The sequence below is a fragment of the Mytilus galloprovincialis genome, chromosome 7, assembly GCF_965363235.1.
Source record: "Mytilus galloprovincialis chromosome 7, xbMytGall1.hap1.1, whole genome shotgun sequence".
Lineage (NCBI taxonomy): Eukaryota > Metazoa > Mollusca > Bivalvia > Mytilida > Mytilidae > Mytilus > Mytilus galloprovincialis.
Genome location: NC_134844.1, coordinates 80,820,463 through 80,842,322, shown reverse-complemented (window position 1 = coordinate 80,842,322; position 21,860 = coordinate 80,820,463). Strand labels below are relative to the sequence as shown.

General features: G+C 34.0%; 1 protein-coding gene across 1 annotated transcript in view; it reads left to right on the top strand.

Annotated features, from left to right (window-relative positions):
• Window positions 1-21,465, top strand: part of LOC143084284 (uncharacterized) — a 32,519-nt gene extending 11,054 nt beyond the window's left edge. The window contains exons 2-5 of the mRNA XM_076260694.1: window positions 15,687-15,844; window positions 19,046-19,129; window positions 20,150-20,296; window positions 21,273-21,465. Coding sequence (XP_076116809.1) covers window positions 15,687-15,844; window positions 19,046-19,129; window positions 20,150-20,296; window positions 21,273-21,441 — 558 coding nt within the window. The 3' untranslated portion in view covers window positions 21,442-21,465. The remainder of the gene's footprint in view (window positions 1-15,686; window positions 15,845-19,045; window positions 19,130-20,149; window positions 20,297-21,272) is intronic.
• Window positions 21,466-21,860: the final 395 nt, after the last annotated feature.

Genomic DNA, 21,860 nt, shown 5'->3' with positions numbered 1-21,860 from the left:
TTATTTATTCGGATTCCAAAGGAGACATGTGCTCGTATTCCCTCGAACATCCTACATAACATATACTGTGCAAGTTATCCCTCGAACATCCTACATAACATATACTGTGCAAGTTATCCCTCGAACATCCTACATAACATATACTGTGCAAGTTATCCCTCGAACATCCTACATAACATATACTGTGAAAGTTATCATGTATTCTACGAGGCCAGTATTCTATATAGCAAGGGATTATTTGTGTGGAGCAAGGTCATTTTAAAGCAACGGAAATCACCCGAGTTTGTGGTTCGCATCGTATGCGTCGTCTGCTTCGTCCGAAGACATTTAGTTTTCGGACAATAACTTAGGATTTAGAGAATAAATTTTTACCAGGAGGTTTAATACCACTAAAGGAAGGTTGTGATGGATTTTGGGGGTTATGTTCAGGCATTAGAGGCCAAAAAGTGGCCCAAAGCATTTTTGTAGTTTTCAAACGATAACTTGTGTTTAAGTGTATGAATCTCTCTGAAATTATACCACAAGTATCCACACCATAAAGGTATGGTTAATACTGACTTTGGGTTGTTATGGCTCAAAATGTTTTGGAATTAAAGGCAAAAAGGAGGGGGGATAGGTTTTCTGGATAATAACTTTAGATATAGTGAATGGATCTCTATAATTTTTTACCAGAAGGTTCAATACCACTAATGGAAGGTTGTGGTTGATTTTGGGGGTTATGGTCCTAATTGTTTAGGAATTACGGTCCAAAAATGGGCACAAAATAGGCTTTTTTGTAGTTTTCAAACGACAACTTGTGTTTAAGTGTATGAATCTCTCTGAAATGATACCACAAGTTTCCATACCATGAAGGGATGGTTAGTACTGACTATGGAGTGTTATGTCTCAAAATGTTTTGGAACTAGGGGCTAGAAAAGGGAATTGGGGGCAAAAAGGAGAGGGGATAAGTTTTCTGGACAATTACTTTAGATTTAGCGAATGGATCTCTATAATTTTTCACCAGAAGGTTCAATACCACTAAAGGAAGATTGGGATTGATTTTGGGGGTTATTGTCCTAATAGTTTAGTAATAATGGATAAAAAAAAGGGTCCAAATTTAGCATTCAAACAATAACTTGTGAATCTCGCCGAAATTATACCACAAGTTTCCATATCATGAAAGTTTTTCTGGTCAATGGACAATTAAGACAATTTAAAAACAGTGTACTGAGGAAGGTTATTCAAAAACAGTTATCATACAATGTTGGGTATGTTCGGATTTACTTCCATTACACTACTTGTAAATTATGTGTAAAGAAATGTCAGGTTTTGGAAAAAGGGAGGTGGTAGTAGTTTTCTAATTTTTCCCCCCAAATTTCTCAAATTCAAAATTTTTGAAAATATAGTGGCCCAAAATAATAGATTTTTTAACATTTGTTTTGTGTCAGAAACTCGTATTGTGTCAAGAACTTTAGCATAAACCAAATTCAGAGCTGTATCAAGTTTGAATGTTGTGTCCATACTTGTCCTAACTGTTCAGACGTTTTAAGCATGATATGGCAACGTCAATTTCTTACGTTTTACGGCGATTAATGATTATTTGGGATAAGTTTTTTTTATTTCGCTTATAATTTTTGTTTTGCATATCAATATGGATACTTCTTAAAGTGAATAGTTGTACTGAATATGCATGAAATATTTCCCACTGAAAGTAACGTACGCAACAAACAACAAAGTATATCGTATTTGGGTAATGCATAAATCTATATGAAATGAGAAGATATATACGGTATGATGGGTTCCAATGAGACATCTCTCTACCAGAGACCAATTGACATAAAACGTAATAAAATGCCATGTTTCCCCATTTAGATCCAAAAAGGAAGACGATATATATTTTGATTTACTATAAAAAGTTTGTCGGGAATTACAAGATAAACGGGTCTTGCTTATAAAATTCAATTTACTAATAGCGGTACAATTAGATTAAGAAATGAAACGATTGTCAGAAATAAAAGGTTAATTATAATTCATCTCATATATTTTATAGCTTTGTGTGATGTGGAGAGGTGTATATAGCCAATGGCACGCTTTGGGCCCAATTTCGTTTTTACTTTCATGTTCTATACATATGAATCTTATTGCAGAGAAATAAAAAAAAATCGAAGTTTTTCGCTTCCCAAATTTGAAAAAGAGGATTTTTTTTCATCCTGTCATGATACTGTTTCACAACTTAAGAACATCATCTAAACGAACAACCCCAGTCATCGGATTTTTTTTTAATACTTTGTGGTCTTGTTGATAGTATCTGACCATCCATCAAGAAGATTCTGTCTGAGGAAATATACAGATGATCCACCATAAATAGCGTACCCCGAATAGACAACGTTGAAAACGTATGAAAATCGTCCAGTGGACAAACTTGCAAGATATTTTATTTCTTTGAAAACGAAGTCGTTTTGACTTCGCAAATTATTAAAAACTATGTAGCTGTTTTGCAAAGTTAAAGCACAATTACAGAAAAGCACTATGTAGCATGCAAATAATCTAATTTTCCAATGAATAGCGTCGCAAATGCCAATTTATTTGTAAAAAGCGGTAAAATCCGACGTTGGACATCTTGCCAGAAGCCGTTGCATTTTCATATGAAGTGTGAGTGCTGCAAAAATTCGATTCTGATATGGTCTATGTATGTACCCAATTTACACAAACGAAATATTATATAATCTTATATTTTAAAACCTATAAATTTTGATAACTTAACATTTTCCAAAATCTGACCATAATGACCACTATTTGTTTTTACCAAAAAAATAGCGTTGATCGTTACAGGAACGCATATTCAGTAATATTGTAATACTTTATAAATAAAGCATATCATTCATTCCAATTTTCGTGGATATAACACTGTTTTGAAGAACACAAACATCCCTGCTTAAGTTATTATGCGTATAGTCTGTTACGTCTGACACGCATATTTTTGACATTTTGTCAATATGTTGTCCTTATTTTAGACTATAGTAAAGTATGATAAAACAATTTGCACTTTTTTTCGAAATAGTATTTAGATGTCTAGTCCTATGGATATAAATTTTATATATCTTAACTGTTATGATTTTATAAAAAAGCTGTTTATTAGTGTGGACTTGTTGAATACATGTGTATTGACGCAATAACGTGCGTAACGTCTCAGGGTTCGGCCTCTGCGGTCGTATAAAGCTGCGCACTGTGTAATATTTTTTTTTATAATATATTAATTGAAATTACCGCGTTTCAAATTGAAACCAACACCAAAAGGAAATAAAGATACTATCGTTAGTCAGAAGTCTAGAGACATCATTTTTATTTGATAACGCGTTTTCCTACCTTGGATTTTCCGACGTATTCCCAATTGTCATTATCATCACTAAGTCCACTAACAGTTGTAACATTGACTCAATAGTTTATAATGTTTTGTACAAATCAAAAATACGGTATTGGTGTAATTTACATAAACAGTACTTACACACCGTCCAGTCCTTATAAGATGATTTTGGCTGAACATCATATGCCGTGGTCTTAAAATTTTCATAATGTATGAATGATATCAACTTCTGTTCAAGTGCATTCATATCAGCTCCAGGGAAACAGTTATACATAGACAGAGTTCCTTAAAACAGGTTTATTCATTTTTTTGTTTGATTGTTGCCTTCATTTTGCATAACTTTTTATATCATATTACAATTATAGATATATTTGTGTGAACGCCTCTTACAAAACTTTTGGCTTTAGTGATGGCGACTAATATGTGGTGAAGGGAGAGGACGGAGTTCCCCGAGAGAACCACCGACCTCCGGACGAGTTTTACAGTAGACAATTTATACTATAAACTGGTCCTCCGTTCTATCTATAGCTTCGCACCAAAGGAACGGGTTGGAACCATTGTCACATTGGCATTAATTGGACTAGACTGGTGCTCTGTCCTTTATCTGTTTGGCTTGTATACCCGTCTTTTGCAAGGGAGAGGACCAGCCTATAATTGGACGAGTCTTACAAATTCAACGCAATCGGAACTACTCGGCCTTTCTGGTTGCAAGAAGCTATTGTACTGCATAGCGAGAGTGGCCGAGTAGTAACGATTGAAATTCAACGATTCGCTAATAAAATAGACCAGTTCGCTGGCTTATTGTTCGCTAGCTATTGTTCGCTAGATTCAGCCTGGTGTAGGCACAGGGGTTTGTTACAATTGCCGGGTTTACTATCCATACAAACCCCTGTTTTTTTAGGGGTTTGTATGGATAGTAAACCCGGCAATGGTTTGTTACAATTGCCGGGTTTACTATCCATACAAACCCCTGTTTTTTTAGGGGTTTGTATGGATAGTAAACCCGGCAATTGTAACAAACCCCTGTGGTGTAGGTATATATTATTCTCGAGGTTTTTTTTATTGGCACACATTTAAATTGAATATGCATGTGACTACATTTCGAAATGATTCTGGTATTGATCAACAGTAATGTACAGTAATTTTGACCCGACCTTTAATTTATTGATATCGATGAATCGATATTACAAAAAAAGACAAGTTAAAGTTACAGACCGTATATTATGATTGATAGATTTATGCTTCAGTTGATGATATTTTCCTTTACTTAGTCTAAAGGCCGTCATCAGACCTGACTTTTGGTACTAGTATTCTCTCATCTAAGTATAATCAACATCTAATAAAGGGTGAATGACGGATGTAATTGCGAATTAAATTTATGCTTTTCGCACAATAAACGGACCTACCACTGGCACTTTTGTAAGGATTTTTCCAACGACCGTTGACTTCAGACAGCAAACTTCAGAGCTGAACATTTTTCTATTCTACAGTCACCCTCAAGTTTCATGAAAAAGGAATTTAGGGTAGACTTCAATAAAAGAGCAAACCTAACCCCATGCTAGTCTAAGATATCTTTCTTATTTCAATAAAATATTGAGAAAAAGATAAACGAATGAAAGGTCGAACATTTGGTTGATATCGTTAAGGTTGCTGTCTGTCATATTTGTTTTTTGTATACTGTTTTGTCATAAAATCAAACCATGGAAATATTAAAAAATGTCAATATAATACTTTCATGATCATACCAAAGATTTTTTTCGTTTTGACAAGTCGATTGACTTTTTATGGATGACTATACGATATGGGTTTTGTTCTCTTCTAGAGGCCATGCTTACATACATTTGTCATGATTCGCAATCTGGTCTGATAAATGAATCACAACAGTTAGTGAAATACTTCCTTAACGACGCAAGTGATACAAACTTAGTCTCCTTATCAGATCCATCTCAAATCATTACTGATCGTATTGACTCTGAATGTAATGGTCTACCCAAAGATTCGTTTATTGCTTCCTTACTTGAAATATGCCAAAATGACACTGATACGCTTGAACAACTTAGATTATACTATTTCAAAGTTGCAAAATGTAGAGAAGACTTCCCTATTCAATGTCCAGTCTTGAAACGGAGAGTTAATCCGAGAGGAAAAACTGGTGAACCACTAGTAAATAAACTTGGGCGCGACTGTTACGCACTACGGCTAGCATCAAGGGGTGAATTTTGCGATGATCTTAAAGAAACTTTTAGCTCTAGATCCGTGTCGACCAATTTGTCAAATATCGACGTTGATGTTACTACTTCAGCACCAAACTTCGACACCATCCTCCGTGAAAAACTTATCCAATTAGAAAGTACTGTCCTCGAAATAAAAGCATCTAACTCTAAAACTGTCTCAAACCTTACTAACCGAATAGACGGATTGTACACTGAGAACAAAAAGCTACATACCGAGTTGAATAAGCAAAAGGAACGCCACATAAACATTCAAAGTCAGCTGAATATAATTCGCTCAAAAAACAGTATGTTGAATGACGCTGTTGCCAATTTTGAAAAGACACAGAAAACAAATATTGATAATCTAACAGAATTATCCCAATATCAAAAAAACAACGAAAGCACTATGCGTGGCACCATCGAGTCAATGAACAATCTTAAGTCAGTTGTTGGTCAAAATGAAAATAAGATCAACAACATAAAAACCAAACTAGATAAAACTACTACATTATCCAATGAAACAAAATCCAGACTTGATTCTGAAATAATCAGAATTACAAAGATTAGCGACAGTCGTGCATCTGGATTATGTAACCTCAAGTCTAAAGTATCTATTATGTCTAATGAACTTAAAGAGATAAATACTTCCATTCTTAGTTTTAATAACAATACGTTGTCCAACAACCACTGTAACAGAACTCCGAAAACGTATGAACGCGTTGGAGAAAAACGTCAAGCAACTAACATGTTCCAACCAAATGTCTTATGCACTTGCTACTTCAAAGCCTGTACCTACTGATTTGACGACAAATACAGAGATTAATGTTGATATGTCAAAGAAAACAATGAAACTGACTCTTCACTTTTGAGAGACTCAATTGTTAAACCTGTTTATGTCAATCACCCTAAGAAAAACGTTGAAAAAGGCTTCTTACATAAAAAGTCATTTGCATCGGTCATTGTGTCTTCAAACATTACACCAGACTCTGTTGAAAATGTACTCAATAAGGATCAACCACTTGAAAACACTAATAATAGTCAACATAAAATTCCGGTTCACTTTCCGAGTTCAGTATGCTCAACATTCAAAGGAGTTGTCCATAAGAAAAAAGTCAGTCGGTTTTATGTCGGTGGTATCGATAAGCGTAACGGATCTGAGAAACTTATGCGGAAGTATTTAGAAGATCGAAACGTAAAAGTAACTTTCATTCGCTATTTTGACAGACATAATAAAAGGACAGCTTCCGCACAGCTAAACGTCATATCAGATGACGAACCGTATATTTGTGATCCATATTTCTGGCCAAGTGGAATTTTTAATAAACCATGGCTTTCCTGGCAACAATTTGTGAGTGAGCATTCGATATCATCTTACAGACGCAATGGCATGTAACAATCTAAATTTGATGTTCTGGAACTGTAGGGGACTTTTTTCTAGTATATCATGTCTCTCCGATTTATTAGCTGAATACAAAGTTAACATTTGTGCTATTTCCGAGCATTGGTTACGTACATACCAGCTTCATGTACTTGGTCCGAGAACACAATTAATTCGTAGTGCATTTCTTTTAGAACATAAATGAAAATAAAAAAAATCCCACCTGCGCTTTCTCAATGAAATTTTTACAGTGTGTTGAACTACTTTTGGGACAAATTATATCAAAAATATAGAAAACTTCATCGCCTCTAACTCAAAATATGGACAATTTTGTGTTTAGGGTGTCTTGAAATCTTTTGACAGCTTCCGAAGTGCTAATTTTTAACCTTTTTCAGCTGGACCAAATCACTACTTTCCTGTAAAATTCTGGACCCAAATTTTTTTACAGTGTAGTTTCACCCCCTACTTACAATTTGAGGCATTAAACATGGAGAAATAAATTTGGAAGGGGTATAAAAATTATTGGCAAGTAACCCACTGTTAACACTAGGGACTATATTCGTGAACAACGAAAATCAAGGGACGACAATTGTGGTCTCGGACCACTTAACACTATAGATAATAAATTTGTCTCCATAGCAAAAGGTGTGGACATGCATAATCCTGAATCAATGTCATGCAACAGTCGGTGTGGGGTAGCCTTCTTAGTGTCAAAAGACATTGTTTCATTTGTTACTGAAATAGACATTGATAGTGACAGAATCATAGGCATCCAAGTTAATTTACCTAACGTACAAACTTTCATTATTCTATCAATTTATTTACCAGCTACAACTCAACCTCATCAACTGTACCAGTATAATGTTGAACTTTTGCATGAAATTTGTTCTGTATATAAAGATATGGGATCTATCATACTAATGGGCGACTTCAATACAAAGATTCAAGGCCCGCGTTATAAATTTAACCCCGACGAAAGAAGTAGGCTTATGTATTCCTTAATACAAGAGTACGAATTGTTTTCAGTAAATACGCAAAGGTTTTGCCATGGACCAGTAACAACGTTTCAATCATACGATAATGGTCCGTCTACTTGTATCGATCATATTCTTATGCCACTATCAGAAATTGGAAAAGTGTCAAATGCAAAAGTTATAGACAGTCAACCTTTTTCAGTATCTGACCATCGACCAATATTATGTTCAATAACAATAGAAAACTCAGTTCTCACTCATACTGAAGGTGAACAATCAACTCGTTCCGTTTCTTGGGATCGTGCACGCAAGTTTGGTTACATAAATGACTATTCGTTCGCATTATCACAACACTTGTGGACGTCCGAATTTCCAAGACACGAAATTAATAAACTGATTATTGAGGATTACTACGATAAGATAGTGTCAGCAATTAAGCAAGCCGAACAAGAGACATTGCCGTACTCTATATTCAAACCTTATCAAAAGCCATATTGGAATAAAAGTCTTACTCATTTGCGCGACATGATGCGTTTGAAAAGAATCGAATGGTTAAACAACTGTAACTGCCATGATTTAAAATGCGATGCGTTCAATCATTACAAGCAGGCCAAAAAGGCTTTTCGTGATGCTCAAAGATCCGCAATTGACGAATATGAAAGTGCTATTGCTCAGAAAATTGAAAATGACATTGACGTTGACCAAAAGTCAGTATGGATCATTCTTAATAAGCGGAAACAGAAGCCACACACCTGTACAGCTCTAAAGAAAGATGGCACTTTATTTACGGATAGTAACGATCTAATGAATATATGGTATGACCATTTTCAAAACGTTTTTTCGCAATCTGTGTACAGTGAACCAGACCGTGAAACCTACATATCAGACCGCGTATCAACCATTCGTAAAACAAATAGAACTCTCAACGAGAAGGATGATTTACAATTTAGTTACTCTGATGTCATTAACATTTGTTCGCATTTGAAAAAACAACAAGGCGTGTGGCCATGATCGTATCGCATATGAACACATCAAATACGGAGGAAAATTACTCTTGAAACATCTACATCATTTGTTCAACATGATAATACAATGCGGATATATACCTGGTGAGTGGCGAAAAAGCATTATTTTCCTCCTTTTTAAGGGTGGAAAAAAACCTCGCACTGATACTAACTCATATCGTGGGATATCTCTAGTGCCAAGTATCGCTAAAATATTTGAAAAACTGCTTGAGAACGAACTTACAAAATTGAGACCCGATTTTCCGAATCACCAGCAAGTTGCTTATCAAAAACAACTGAGTAGCATGAATGCATCATACAATTTACAAGAAGTTAAATTTCATCACATTGAAAAAGGCGGACCCGTCAAAATCGTTCTATTAGACAGTACTAAGGCGTTTGACACTGTCCCACACGACGGATTGCGCATCAAATTGTACGAATATGGCATTCCCGCAAAATTATGGTGTCTTCTTGATAATATGTATTCTGATCTCACGAGTGCGGTATTCTCTGGTGGAAAGTTGTCAAATTGGTTCAAGTTGCATCGTGGTGTTAGGCAAGGAAGTGTACTTTCAGCAAAACTGTACTTAATTTTTATCAACGACCTCATTGACAAATTAGAGTCCAGCCAACAAGGTGCTTTTATACATGACCTCAACGCCAGCACGCCTGTTCAAGCTGACGATATTTCAATAATCGCAACTGATCGCCAATCTTCACAAGTTATGGTAAAAATTTGCGAAGAGTACAGCATCCGTTGGAGCTTTTCGTTCTCAGCAGGAAAAAGTCAGCTCTTACATTTTGGTAAACCTACAACTGGAACCGATGTGCTTCTATATAATGAACCAATATCGACAGTTAAGATGGCGAAACATTGTGGAATTAATCTGTATACGTTCCTTAAGACGATGGATCGTACAATAGACGTTTGCAGAACACTACGTGCAACCGTCATATCTTTAATCCGTCTAGGTATTTTAAACCCTATTGTTTGTTCAAAATTCGTAAAACAAGTGTGTTATCCGAAGGCGTTGTACGGATGTGAACTATGGGGTAAACTTACTTCTACTGAATGGTTAATGTTGGAAAGAACTCAGCACTACATTTTCAAAAACATTCAAGGTTTACCACGGCGCACACGAAGTGATATGTGCCTTCCGATGATCGGTTGGTTTAGCATTGAAAGTTATGTGGACGAAAAGAAACTTTATTTCCTAGGACGGATATGTAATCTTCCGTGCGAAAGTATATCTTTCCGTATATTAATTCGTAGAGTTAACGACTTTAAATACAACGACGGAAGCTATTCAAATTTGGGATTTACTGTTGATATAATAAACATCTTGAGGAAGTATGAGTTATCATCATATTTTAACGATTTCTGTGAAACCGGACTTTTTCCAACACCTCTAATATGGAAGCGCATTGTCAAAACTGCAGTGGCCGCTTTCGAAATTGTTAATTGGACAAGACGTATTAACATTGATGATGATTTTATTGCTTTTAAAATGATCAAAAAAGATTATACACCTCACCCTGCATGGACTATAGCATTGAAGCGTCCTAACCTAAGAAAACAAGCACACTTCTTGATTTCTGTCTGTTGTATAGTAAAAGACAATGACAATAGGCAATACATTCTATGTGACAGATGTGGTAAAATGTTTTTAGATCCAATAGTTCATACTATTTCTTCGTGTGACTATCTTGACGAAACACGTGAGAACTTTTGGTGTGAAATTATAAACATCGATCCAATTACTTTTAGTATCTTCCTATCAAACATGTCGGATGAAGAACTATTTTATTATTTACTTTCTTGTAATTCGGACAATTTTCTACTAGAAACCGACCAACTAGAGACATTCCAAGCTATATGCATTCGATATATCCATAAATTTGGGACTTTACTACAATATTAATATAACTGCAATATCCGCTACTGACAATTTACTCACTTCAACTGATCATGACATTTTCTGATTTACTTTAATTGTTTATTTTGTTCAATTGTTTAATTATTGTGTTTATCATGTTCATTATTTTCACTCTCCTCCTGGAGGCAATAAAGAATATATATATATATATATATACTGGCACTTTTGTAAGGATTTTTCCAACGACCGTTGACTTCAAACAGCAAACTTCAGAGCTGAACATTTTTCTATTCTACAGTCACCCTCAAGTTTCATGAAAAAGGAATTTAGGGTAGACTTCAATAAAAGAGCAAACCTAACCATGCTAGTCTAAGATATCTTTCTTATTTCAATAAAATATTGAGAAAAAGATAAACGAATGAAAGGTCGAACATTTGGTTGATATCGTTAAGGTTGCTGTCTGTCATATTTGTTTTTTGTATACTGTTTTGTCATAAAATCAAACCATGGAAATATTAAAAAATGTCAATATAATACTTTCATGATCATACCAAAGATTTTTTTCGTTTTGACAAGTCGATTGACTTTTTATGGATGACTATACGATATGGGTTTTGTTCTCTTCTAGAGGCCATGCTTACATACACATTATTTTCACCTGGACAGAAAAACTTTAACCTCAGACTGAATCTGAATATCAACTTTAAAAAATGTCCATGTATCAATAATTATTTTCGAAATTTTGCTCTTAATACTGTATTTTTGTAATAAATAAGCGACTGTTTAAATTTCATAAAATTCCCTAAAGGTGTGAAAAAGTTATTGATGTATAAATAACTTTAACCACATACTTAACCTTAATATTGACGCCGCCGACGCCGACGATGGAATTAGGATCGCTCTGTCACACCCTAACGAAACTTTGGCGGACTCGTCAAAATTGATAAAAGTAATGCTTTCGAATATTGTTTGACAGTTTGGGTTGTTTCCTGATCAAACATATTTCAACATTTGTCTTCTACTCCCTAGTTGCTTCATTGTCTTGGTCTTTGGTTTTTTTCTTCTTTTTTTTTAACTCTAAATATCCCAGTCAAATATTTAAGGATTGTTAACAATAATCGTCGTCTCACTTTCCTTAATTCATAAACAAATCAAGATTAATAGGCTTATGAATTGATATATCTTACCTACATCAGATCAATCAGTGAAGAAAATGACCAAAAAATTATGCCATATGCTTCGGTACTATATAACTGGGTGAAGAAAATTCAATGAAAATCTCAAGCTTTTCAAAAATCTTTATGTACTGCTTGTAACATATGTATCTTTGTGCATATAAATACATATTGTATGTCAAATGCTAAAATAGATTATTGTTGCGTAAAATCTAATAATGATAAGGAAATTGACGTTGAATGAGCTGCTTAAATATTTAGAACCAATAGGATTAAAGATATGAATATATAACTTTAATATGTAAATAATAACATTTCCTTACTGGTGATGTGAAATGATGTTCTGGTTCATACCTGTGTGACATGGTTCCTAATATACCTGTCTAAAATTGTCCGTTTGCATTTCAAAGTTGTTGTAAAAAAAAATGAAACTTTAGATGGCTATTATTTTTATGTCGTTTTTGGTCATAAGCTCTTAAAGTGTTTTGGTTCTTATACCTCATTGTTGTTATTTTATGACTGAGAACACAATTAAATAACCGAAATGAGCACGATCACATACCCTCACATTGTCACTGGAGAAACAAAATCTCACCAGATTCATAAGTTCAAATACTTATAACGCTACAAAAGTCAACTGATATTTTTTTTCTTGTGAATATGCACATTTATATCAAATTATTATGTCCCCATTAACATTAAACTTCATGAAATTATGTTGTGTGGTTTCAGAGGAGGTGCAATGAAACACGGTTGCAGTAGTATATTTAGGACAATATTCTACGTTCGAAGGGGCATATCGAATCGTAATTTCCTGTCGATAAGCACATTAACATACCGGTAGTATGTCCATATTATTACAAAGTTTCATGAAATTCAGTTTTGTGGTTTCAGAGGAGTTGCGATGACAAACTGTTGCAGTAGAATAGGTAGGTCAAAATTCTATATGAATACATAAACATAAGAATCATGTATTTATCTTTTTAGATAGGATGACTTTAATTTACATAGTTTATAAGCTAGACCTTGTTAAGTAAAATAAGTATAGAAACATCTTTTTATTTTTATATTACATAGCAACAACAATCTAGATCGATATTTTAATTAAATTGACATAGAAATTGCAAATTTACAAGATATCAGAATATAGCAATTACGCAACAATATTACTATCCAATATCGTACTAATAGGTAAAGTGTAGTAGATTAAAACCCAAACAATTTGTTGTCCTGTAATCTCTGCACAGCACCTCTTTTTGTATGGGAAACAAAAACTAACAAATCAAGCAATACAAAGACTCTAGTCAATTTTGTCATACTACAGTATAGTAATTGCTCAAACATTGTATTGAAGACTGCTTTGCCTGGTTTTTCTTTAGTGTGTAGCATCTGCTAAAGCATTGACTTGAAGGTTTGCTAAGACACCTTATTGAAAATACAGTCTACCAATAGTTAACAATACAATTATACTACAATTCCTTCTATAGTGGTATATGTTCGTTCAAAAAATAATTTTGTTTCATTTAAAATAGCACAATTTTCTAAAAAAAAAATGTGTTTTCTTGTCGTAACTTATATTATGCATCTACTTGATGTGATTTTTATAATACAACTAACAAGCTTAGTATTCATATCTAATATTGTACGACTATTTTTTTTTTAATAAAAAAGCTTAAGATGTAACAGTTTTTGTTTTGTTATTTGCAAATTTATGCATTTAAAAGTACAAAAAACTCTTTCAAATGGACTGTTACACATGCATGTACAATGAAGGGATAAGCAAGCAATATGTCACAGGAGTATATAAGGAACATTCACTGTGTGTGGTAACCTGCTTAAATTTTTGGAAGCATGGAGAAATATTTTGTAAGTATAGTTGAAAATTTATTTAATAGAGATCACATTTTATTGTATAGCAATATAATATTTCCCACAGAACGTAACCAAAAGTTAGCGTGCAATAAATTCTAATATTGCACTAGTGCAATAAATCTTCAAAATTCATGACGTCATTAACGACAAAATCTTAGTTTAAACCAATTTTTACTTTCAAATATTATATTGCTATACAATAAAAGGGTTATTGCATGAATATTGGGGAATATTGTCCCTCGTAGAACATATATTGCACTCGCAAGCTCGTGCAATATAAAATTCTACTCGGGACAATATTCCCCAATATTCATGCAATAACCCTATATTATTACTTTTTGTATTAGTATTTTATACTAAATTTCGGAACAAAATAGCTTATCTTGCTAGAAAAGTTTATCAAAAGTGAGTATTGGCTATCAATAGACATTTTTTTTCTTGATGCGTCAATGCCTTTTGTTTTTCAAATGTTTAAGTCAAAATTGTGTTTTTATGCAATTCTATAGGGCCAGTTACTGATCCGTACAAAAGTAGTGCTGAAGCAGAATACTCAAAAAGATGATGCTACAAAATAAGTTTTGCGTCGTAGACCAGCATATATAGATAACAAATGATAAGAATCACTAGTAGGAATAAATCATCGTTTGAACTAAATTAATGTGTTTTAAGTGTTGTTTCACTCGCTATGTTTAAAATTGCTTGCTGTTGGATGAGAGCCATGGCTACGTGTTGAAGATTGTACTTTGACCTATCCTGGGTTCCTTTGAAATTGTTAATTGGATGGGATGAGGATGCGGGTTTTTTCCCTGGGTTGAAGACCCATTGTGACCTTCGGCTGTTTTCTGCTCTTTAGTACCTTTGACACATTCCCCATTTCCATTCTCAATTGTGTTTGTCACTTTAGCTCGTTGAATTAAACTGATGTACTTTAAAAACGCGAAGCTAGATTATTCAATTTAATTCTATTTTCAAACATGCATTTCTTGTAAATTAAATGTAAAAACATTTTCATTACTTTATTGTATAAAAAAAAAATCGCCAAGATTAAGGTTTAAATCACGTGATATGCACTGAAACTCTGGTTTCCATTTTATCAATGGATATGTCGCTTGTCAAAGGTCTAAATGCTTGACATAAAAGTCAACCAGTTCTTTTGCGCATGATTTAAGATCATTTAAATTCTGTTTTTTACCTTCTGATTCGGTCTCCATCCCATGATCCTTCACAGCGTGTATTAGAATTTAAACCGTTGAAACGTAAGCTCTTAAAATACTTTCTGTAGTCTTTGTTTTGGCATTGCATTCATTGCGTAGATCTGTCTGCCAAGGTATTCGACGACTTGGTATATAGGCACTTGCAGCCGTAAATATGTCTCGCAATTTTATTGACGTGGTGTTATCACTACACATAGATCTGGTCATGGTTGATCATCCACAAATCATGTAAGTGAAAAATTAGTCTGTAAGTTGTTAGAACAGCGGAGTTTCGGACGTGAAATTTTCTAGGAACAGCACACGTTCACTTATTCCTGCCCGCAATTCTCATGGCCTGATTTGTCCATTATGCTTATTTCGACGTTGTGTTGTATTTTTTTTATCTAAAAGAAGTCTATATTACTATTTTACATCATTATATATAGAACATAATTTTACCCTTTTCAGATAAATAATTTTGTTACTTGCTATTTTTTTTGTTTAAAGATTTGTTAATTGTTGCTTTTCTGCGTTTAGCAAAATACTTTTATTCCATATTCGATTATCGTTTATGATCTGAAAACCTCCTTTAAAGTTGACATCACGTAATATTAAACTGCTGAAATATCGATTCAATTTTTTTTTCTTCTGTAGAAGTTGATTGTCTTTGCAATAGTTCTGGTGTTCTATGTGCTAACACTGGCAGAGGCACAAAAGTTAAAATCATGTCCAAGATCTGCTTCTAATGCTAACAGAACAAACGATACAGAAGCAGCTCCAAGTCCGGGTGACAAGCCAGACAAACCACTGAGGTAAGTAAGCTCCAAGTTCCGGGTGAGGAGCCAGATAAACCACTGAGGTTAGTAAGCTCCAAGTCCGGATGAACATCCTGACACAGCACTGAGGTAAGTAGGCTCCAAGTCCAGATGACAAGCCTGACAAAGAACAGAGTAAACTACAAGTCCGGATGACAAGCATAACAAAGCACTGAGGTTAGTAAGCTCCTAGTCCGGTTGACAAGCCTGACAAACCACTGAGGTAAGTAAGCTCAAAGTCTGAGTGACCAGCCTGACACAGCACTAAGGTAAGTAGGCACCAAAAGTCCAGATGACAAGCCTGACAAAACATTGGTGTTAATAAGCTCCAAGTCCGGGTGACAAGCCAGACAAACCACTGAAGTAAGTAAGCTCCAAGTCCCGGTGACAATAGTTATCAAAAGTACCAGGATTATAATTTTATACGCCAGACGCGCGTATCGTCTACATAAGACTCATCAGTAACGCTCAGATCAAAATAGTTAAAAAAGACAAATATATACAAAGTTGAAGAGCATTGAGAACCCAAAATTCCAAAAGTTGTGCCAAATACGGCTAAGGTAATCTACTCCTGGGGTAAGACAATCCTTAATTGATATTCATGTCAACACCGAAGTGCTGACTACTGGGCTGGTGATATCGGGGACGAAACGTCCACCAGCAGTGGCATCGACCCAGTGGTGTAAATAGTTATCAAAAGTACCAGGATTATAAGTTTATACGCCAGACGCGCGTTTCGTCTACATGAGACTCATCAGTGACGCTCAGATCAAAATAGTTAAAAAACGCCAAATAAATACAAAGTTGAAGAGCATTGAGAACCCAAAATTCCAAAATTCCAAAAAGTTGTGCCAAATACGACTAAGGTAATCTACTCCTGGGGTAAGAAAATCCTTAGTTTTTCGAAAAATTCAAAGTTTTGTAAACAGAAAATTTATAAAAATGACCATATAATTGATATTCATGTCAACACCGAAGTGCTGACTACTGGGCTGGTGATACCCTCGGGGACGAAACGTCCACCAGCAGTGGCATCGACCCAGTAGTGTTAATAGTTATCAAAAGTACCAGGATTATAATTTTATACGCCAGACGCGCGTTTCGTCTACATAAGACTCATCAGTGACGCTCAGATCAAAATAGTTAAAAAAGCCAAATAAATACAAAGTTGACAAGCCAGACAAACGACTGAGGTAAGTTAGCTCCAAGTACAGGTGACAAGCCAGATAAACCACTGAGGTAAGTAAGCACCAAGTACGCACTGGTTGTCTTCTTGATTTCTTCGCCACTTATGTTTTTATTGCATCCTTGGGTTCGTTGTCACTAAAATTGTTTTTGAATCAACTTTTTGGTTTCTTCGCCACTAATGTTTTATTGTATCCTTGCATTCGTTGTCGTTTGTTGTTTTTATTTTATCTTCTAGGTATCTTCGCCACTTATGGTATCTGATGGGCTCCTTTGTTTTCTTAGCAACTTATGTTTTTTCGTTGTATTCTTGATGTCGTTGTGTCTTATGGTTTTTTAACATATTTATATTTCACCACTTTTGGTGACTGATACCAAAGACTGGTTCCCTCTTTGGTATGATGATTTCCAATCGCGTCCTTGTATTTGCAACATTTACGGCAGTTGATTGCCCCTTATCGTTTTGATTGTATTGTTTGCTAATATCACCATTTTCTAAACTTAAAAATAAATGGTTCTACTTTCATTACAAGATGAAACATGAATTAAACTGGTAACCTTTATCACAAGATGAAATATGAATAAAACTGGTTACTTTCATTACAAGATGAAATATGAATTAAACTGGTTTTTTTCATTAATTTTCAATCCCAATGTATGTTTTTAACTTTTTGTAATCTCAGTGCGTCTTTATAAAATCTCAGTGTGTAATTTTAAATTCTCAGTGTTTGGTTTGAAGTTTTTAAATCTCATGGTGTTTTGTTTTAATTCTCAGTGTGTACACTTTTCGGAAAATGGTTTAAACTAGGGACAAAAGATCTGAAATGTAATACTCGGATACTCGGTCATGATACTCGAGTACTCGCGAGTACTCGGATGAATCTTAAACGTCTATTGAAAAGTTGAGATTTTAGGTGGAATGCAGTGTTTTTGTTATTACCTTTCATAAACATAAGATAAATTTATAACAAACATAGATTGCTCTTATGTTTTTTTGTGTCAATTAATGAATTACCGACCCCGTTTCTACAAATAACCTATGATAATAGCAATTATTGTTTGTTTACCTGTTCATGAACCCAGGGATATATAATACAATATTATGAATGAACAAAATTCCATTAAGATTTAAAATATTTGCATACAAAGTCCGACAAAGAAGACTACATTTTTATCATCTGTTCCTGAGGAGTCGGTATTTTTTTATATTACGACTTGTCCATTAATTTGTCAACAACAGTATTGGACTTCAAATTATTTGTGCTTTTTCGTGTCGCTTAGTCTTACTTTTTCTGTGTTTTTTTTTTTTTTTTTTTTTGGCACTATCGTTTGTCTTATTTCCCTTTTTTTAGCCATTGTCAGTTTATTTTTCGAAGAGGTGAGGTTTTGGAATAAGTTCGGACTCCTCGGTGTTTTTCATACGATACAATGTAAAATATTTTGCCCCATAACACCTTAACAAAAGACTTTATAATTCATAAAAGGTCATTTAACAAAATTTAAGCAGATTCTTGATTTTCTTTCTTTTGATTTGAAACCCAAATACTACCAATGCAAAGTTAAGGTTAAAGTCCGAGTCAGCCTTTTCCCGCCATATTTTATAAATCAAATATCTCGAAAAGGAGCTCCATGACCTATCAATATTGTTAGCTTATTTTGATCCATTTCCAATACTCTTCCAGCTTAAAGTATCTGTTTTGAATTCTTGATTTTTGTAATTTTACCTTAGATCAGCGAAGTACATCCTTAATTGTTTTTTTAGTATAACGAAGGGGATATTTCATCTGAACTAAAGTGAGTGGAAATGTGAAGAGAAATATCTGAAGGTGTATAACACAAACGAGTATCCGAGTACTAAAACAGTACTAGAGTACTCGACCTTTCGAGCGAGTACCCGAGTACTAAAGTACTCGTTGCCATCCCTAGTTTAAACATAAATTTGACGAGAACGACTTGCCATATAAATTACAAAACAACACTAATAATTCGTTTGTGTATTTGTTTTATTTTCAGGGTGGCTAGAAGTTCAATTAAATCTAAAAGACCATCAGACTACTCGGAGACTCTGAGACAGTTCAAATGCCATTGTCATAAAAAGTATGTTTTATCATATGTACACGTATATGTCTATTCAAGTTCTAATGGAGATATACAAAACCTTGAGTATTGATTTAACTAATTATGATTATTAATAATCAGTTTAAGTAAGCACTCTGCGATCTTCCTAAAAACTTATTTTTTCACGTCAGAGGTTTTTCTTTTGAATCTCGGGGTTAAACTAATGCCTCGTTCACACGGACATTTAATTCGAATTGAATTCGAATCGAATGCGAATCGAATTCGCTAATCGCGTTCACACACTCTTTTTTATTTAATTCGAATTGTTTAATTCGAATTACCCAAATCGAATCAGAAATATGTTTTTGTTAATACGAATTTTAAAAAAGTTAACGTCGTTTGGACAGTAAAGCGAATTTGACGCGCATTGTAATTCGAATTAGAATTGACGTTAGGACGTAAAACGTTTCGAATGTGACTAATGCTGAGTTCACACGTAACTCCAATTCGATTCGCGTTTAATTCGCATTCGAAACGTTGTACGTCCTAACTTCAATTCTAATTCGAATTACAATGAGCGTCAAATTCGCTTACTGTCCAAACGACGTAAACTTTTAGTTCGTATTAACTAAAGCGTATTTCTAATGCGAATTGGATAATGAGAATTAGCCAATTCGAATCAATTAGAATTAGAAAAGAAGAGTGTGTGAACGCGATTAGCGAATTCGATTTGCATTCGATTCGAATTCAATTTGAATTAAATGTTCGTATGAACGAGGCATTAAACTAATTCGAATTAGTTAATGCGAATCGAATTCGAATTACGTGTGAACTCAGCATAATTAGAACTTGGGAACCAAGATAGTGCAAGTAGATTATCACAAAGACATATTTCTTTTCGGAGTACGCTTTGAAATACCGACAGGAATGGTATTTTTTTAAAGAGAGGAGAAAAATGATAATAAAGTTAAAATCTGAACTTAATTTCAATAAGGAAAACATATATTATATTCATGTTTAAATGATATTTCTTCTAACAGTCACATGTTTATTTTGAAGCATTGCAGACGTTACTAAAATTCAGCCAAATTATTTGGATGTGTGTCCAGCAAAAACAGCCATTTTTACAACAGGCTCGTGGTTTGGAAGGTGCTGGGTAGACTGGCCATTTAGACGTCATCACTGTCCATGGACAAGATGTGTTAAGTAAGTTTATCTGGTCAGTTATGAAAATATAGCGGTGAAAAACAGAGTATGTACTGTTTCATAATATGTCAACAAATAAGAAATGAGTAAAGAGGGCATTTTTAAAATAGATGTTTGAACACGTAAATATACGCATATACATTTATAATTGTGAAAAAAGGCAGTATATATATATATCTTTTAGATGCATGTTAAATATGTGATAACTGAAATTCCTCGTTATTTATAAATATAAATTAAAAATGTGTTGCATGCCATAATTCACGATTTTTTTCTCAAAACTGGAAAAACTTCTATGTACTCATTATTTAGATATTTTAAAAATGATATAACTTGGTTTAAAAATGTTCAAACAAACTAGAAATTCTTCTGTTCATTAGGGCTTCCCCATTTTCGGTCACAAAGACGTTTGTAAGCGGTATTTCAAAAAAATAGTTTGTCATTTATTGTTATCTATATAGACATCGACAAAATATTTTTTAAATTGTGCATTACATTATATATAATTTTTTTAATTTTATGAAACATACAAGTAATTAAGCTATAAAACCAGTTTTTAATCCACCATACGAAAGAAAATACATGTTCCAAGTCAGTAATATGACAGTTGTTATTCATTAGATTGTTGTCTTTGAACTTTTGATTTGCCGTTTGATTATGGACTTTCCGTTTTGAATTTCACTCGGAGTTCGGTATTTTTTATTTTACTTTTTAATCCAGTAAACAGTCTCAAAGTATTGTCTTGCGAACAACTATTGATCTCACGACTTATAAATTGCAAGGTTGGTTGATGTGAGATCTTTGTGTAATGTACAATAAAAAAAAATACCCAACGACAATGTCGGCGGAGTCTTTAAGATAAGCCATATTTTATAAACATCATATCAGCATTATAAGCGATAAAATCTGAAGAATCAAAGTTCACACAAATCTTACTTTTAATTTTTTTAACTTTTATTTTATTTTTTGTTTTCAGCTATAATCGATGCAGCCATGTTAAACCCCGTTTCGGTAATTCATGGTGTGTGAATACACAGTACAAGACAGTGTTCATATATTTACTTTGCTGGGAAGGGTCCCATTGGAAGTACAGGAAAGTGTCCTTTAGGTTGCCGACATGTTGTGGTTGTAGAGTATATTGTTGACATGAATAAAATATTTATTCTGGTTCTCTTCTTTTTAATATACGCCACTCATGTTGCCAAGCAATCCGGCTTTCAGATAGAATACTGACATTGCTGCTCAATTCAAAACAACAACAGGATATCACCACAATTTTAGATAGAAGGTCATGTTGATATACCTTTCAATTTGAATGTTGGTTTTAACGGTCTTTTATTGATTCTCTTTTTATCGGATTGATATTTGAACAAAATTCATACCTTTTACAATGTTTTCATGGCCATAATGTTCACACAGTGCAGGTGATAATGAAAAAGAACTTAGGCTAATATAACTAGAAAGATAGAAGTCTTATGTTATAAATGGTTAAAGAACGATACCCGTATACCTCGATCGTGTATTAACTGCACCTGTTTCTGGAAAAAAAAGGTGTGACATTATT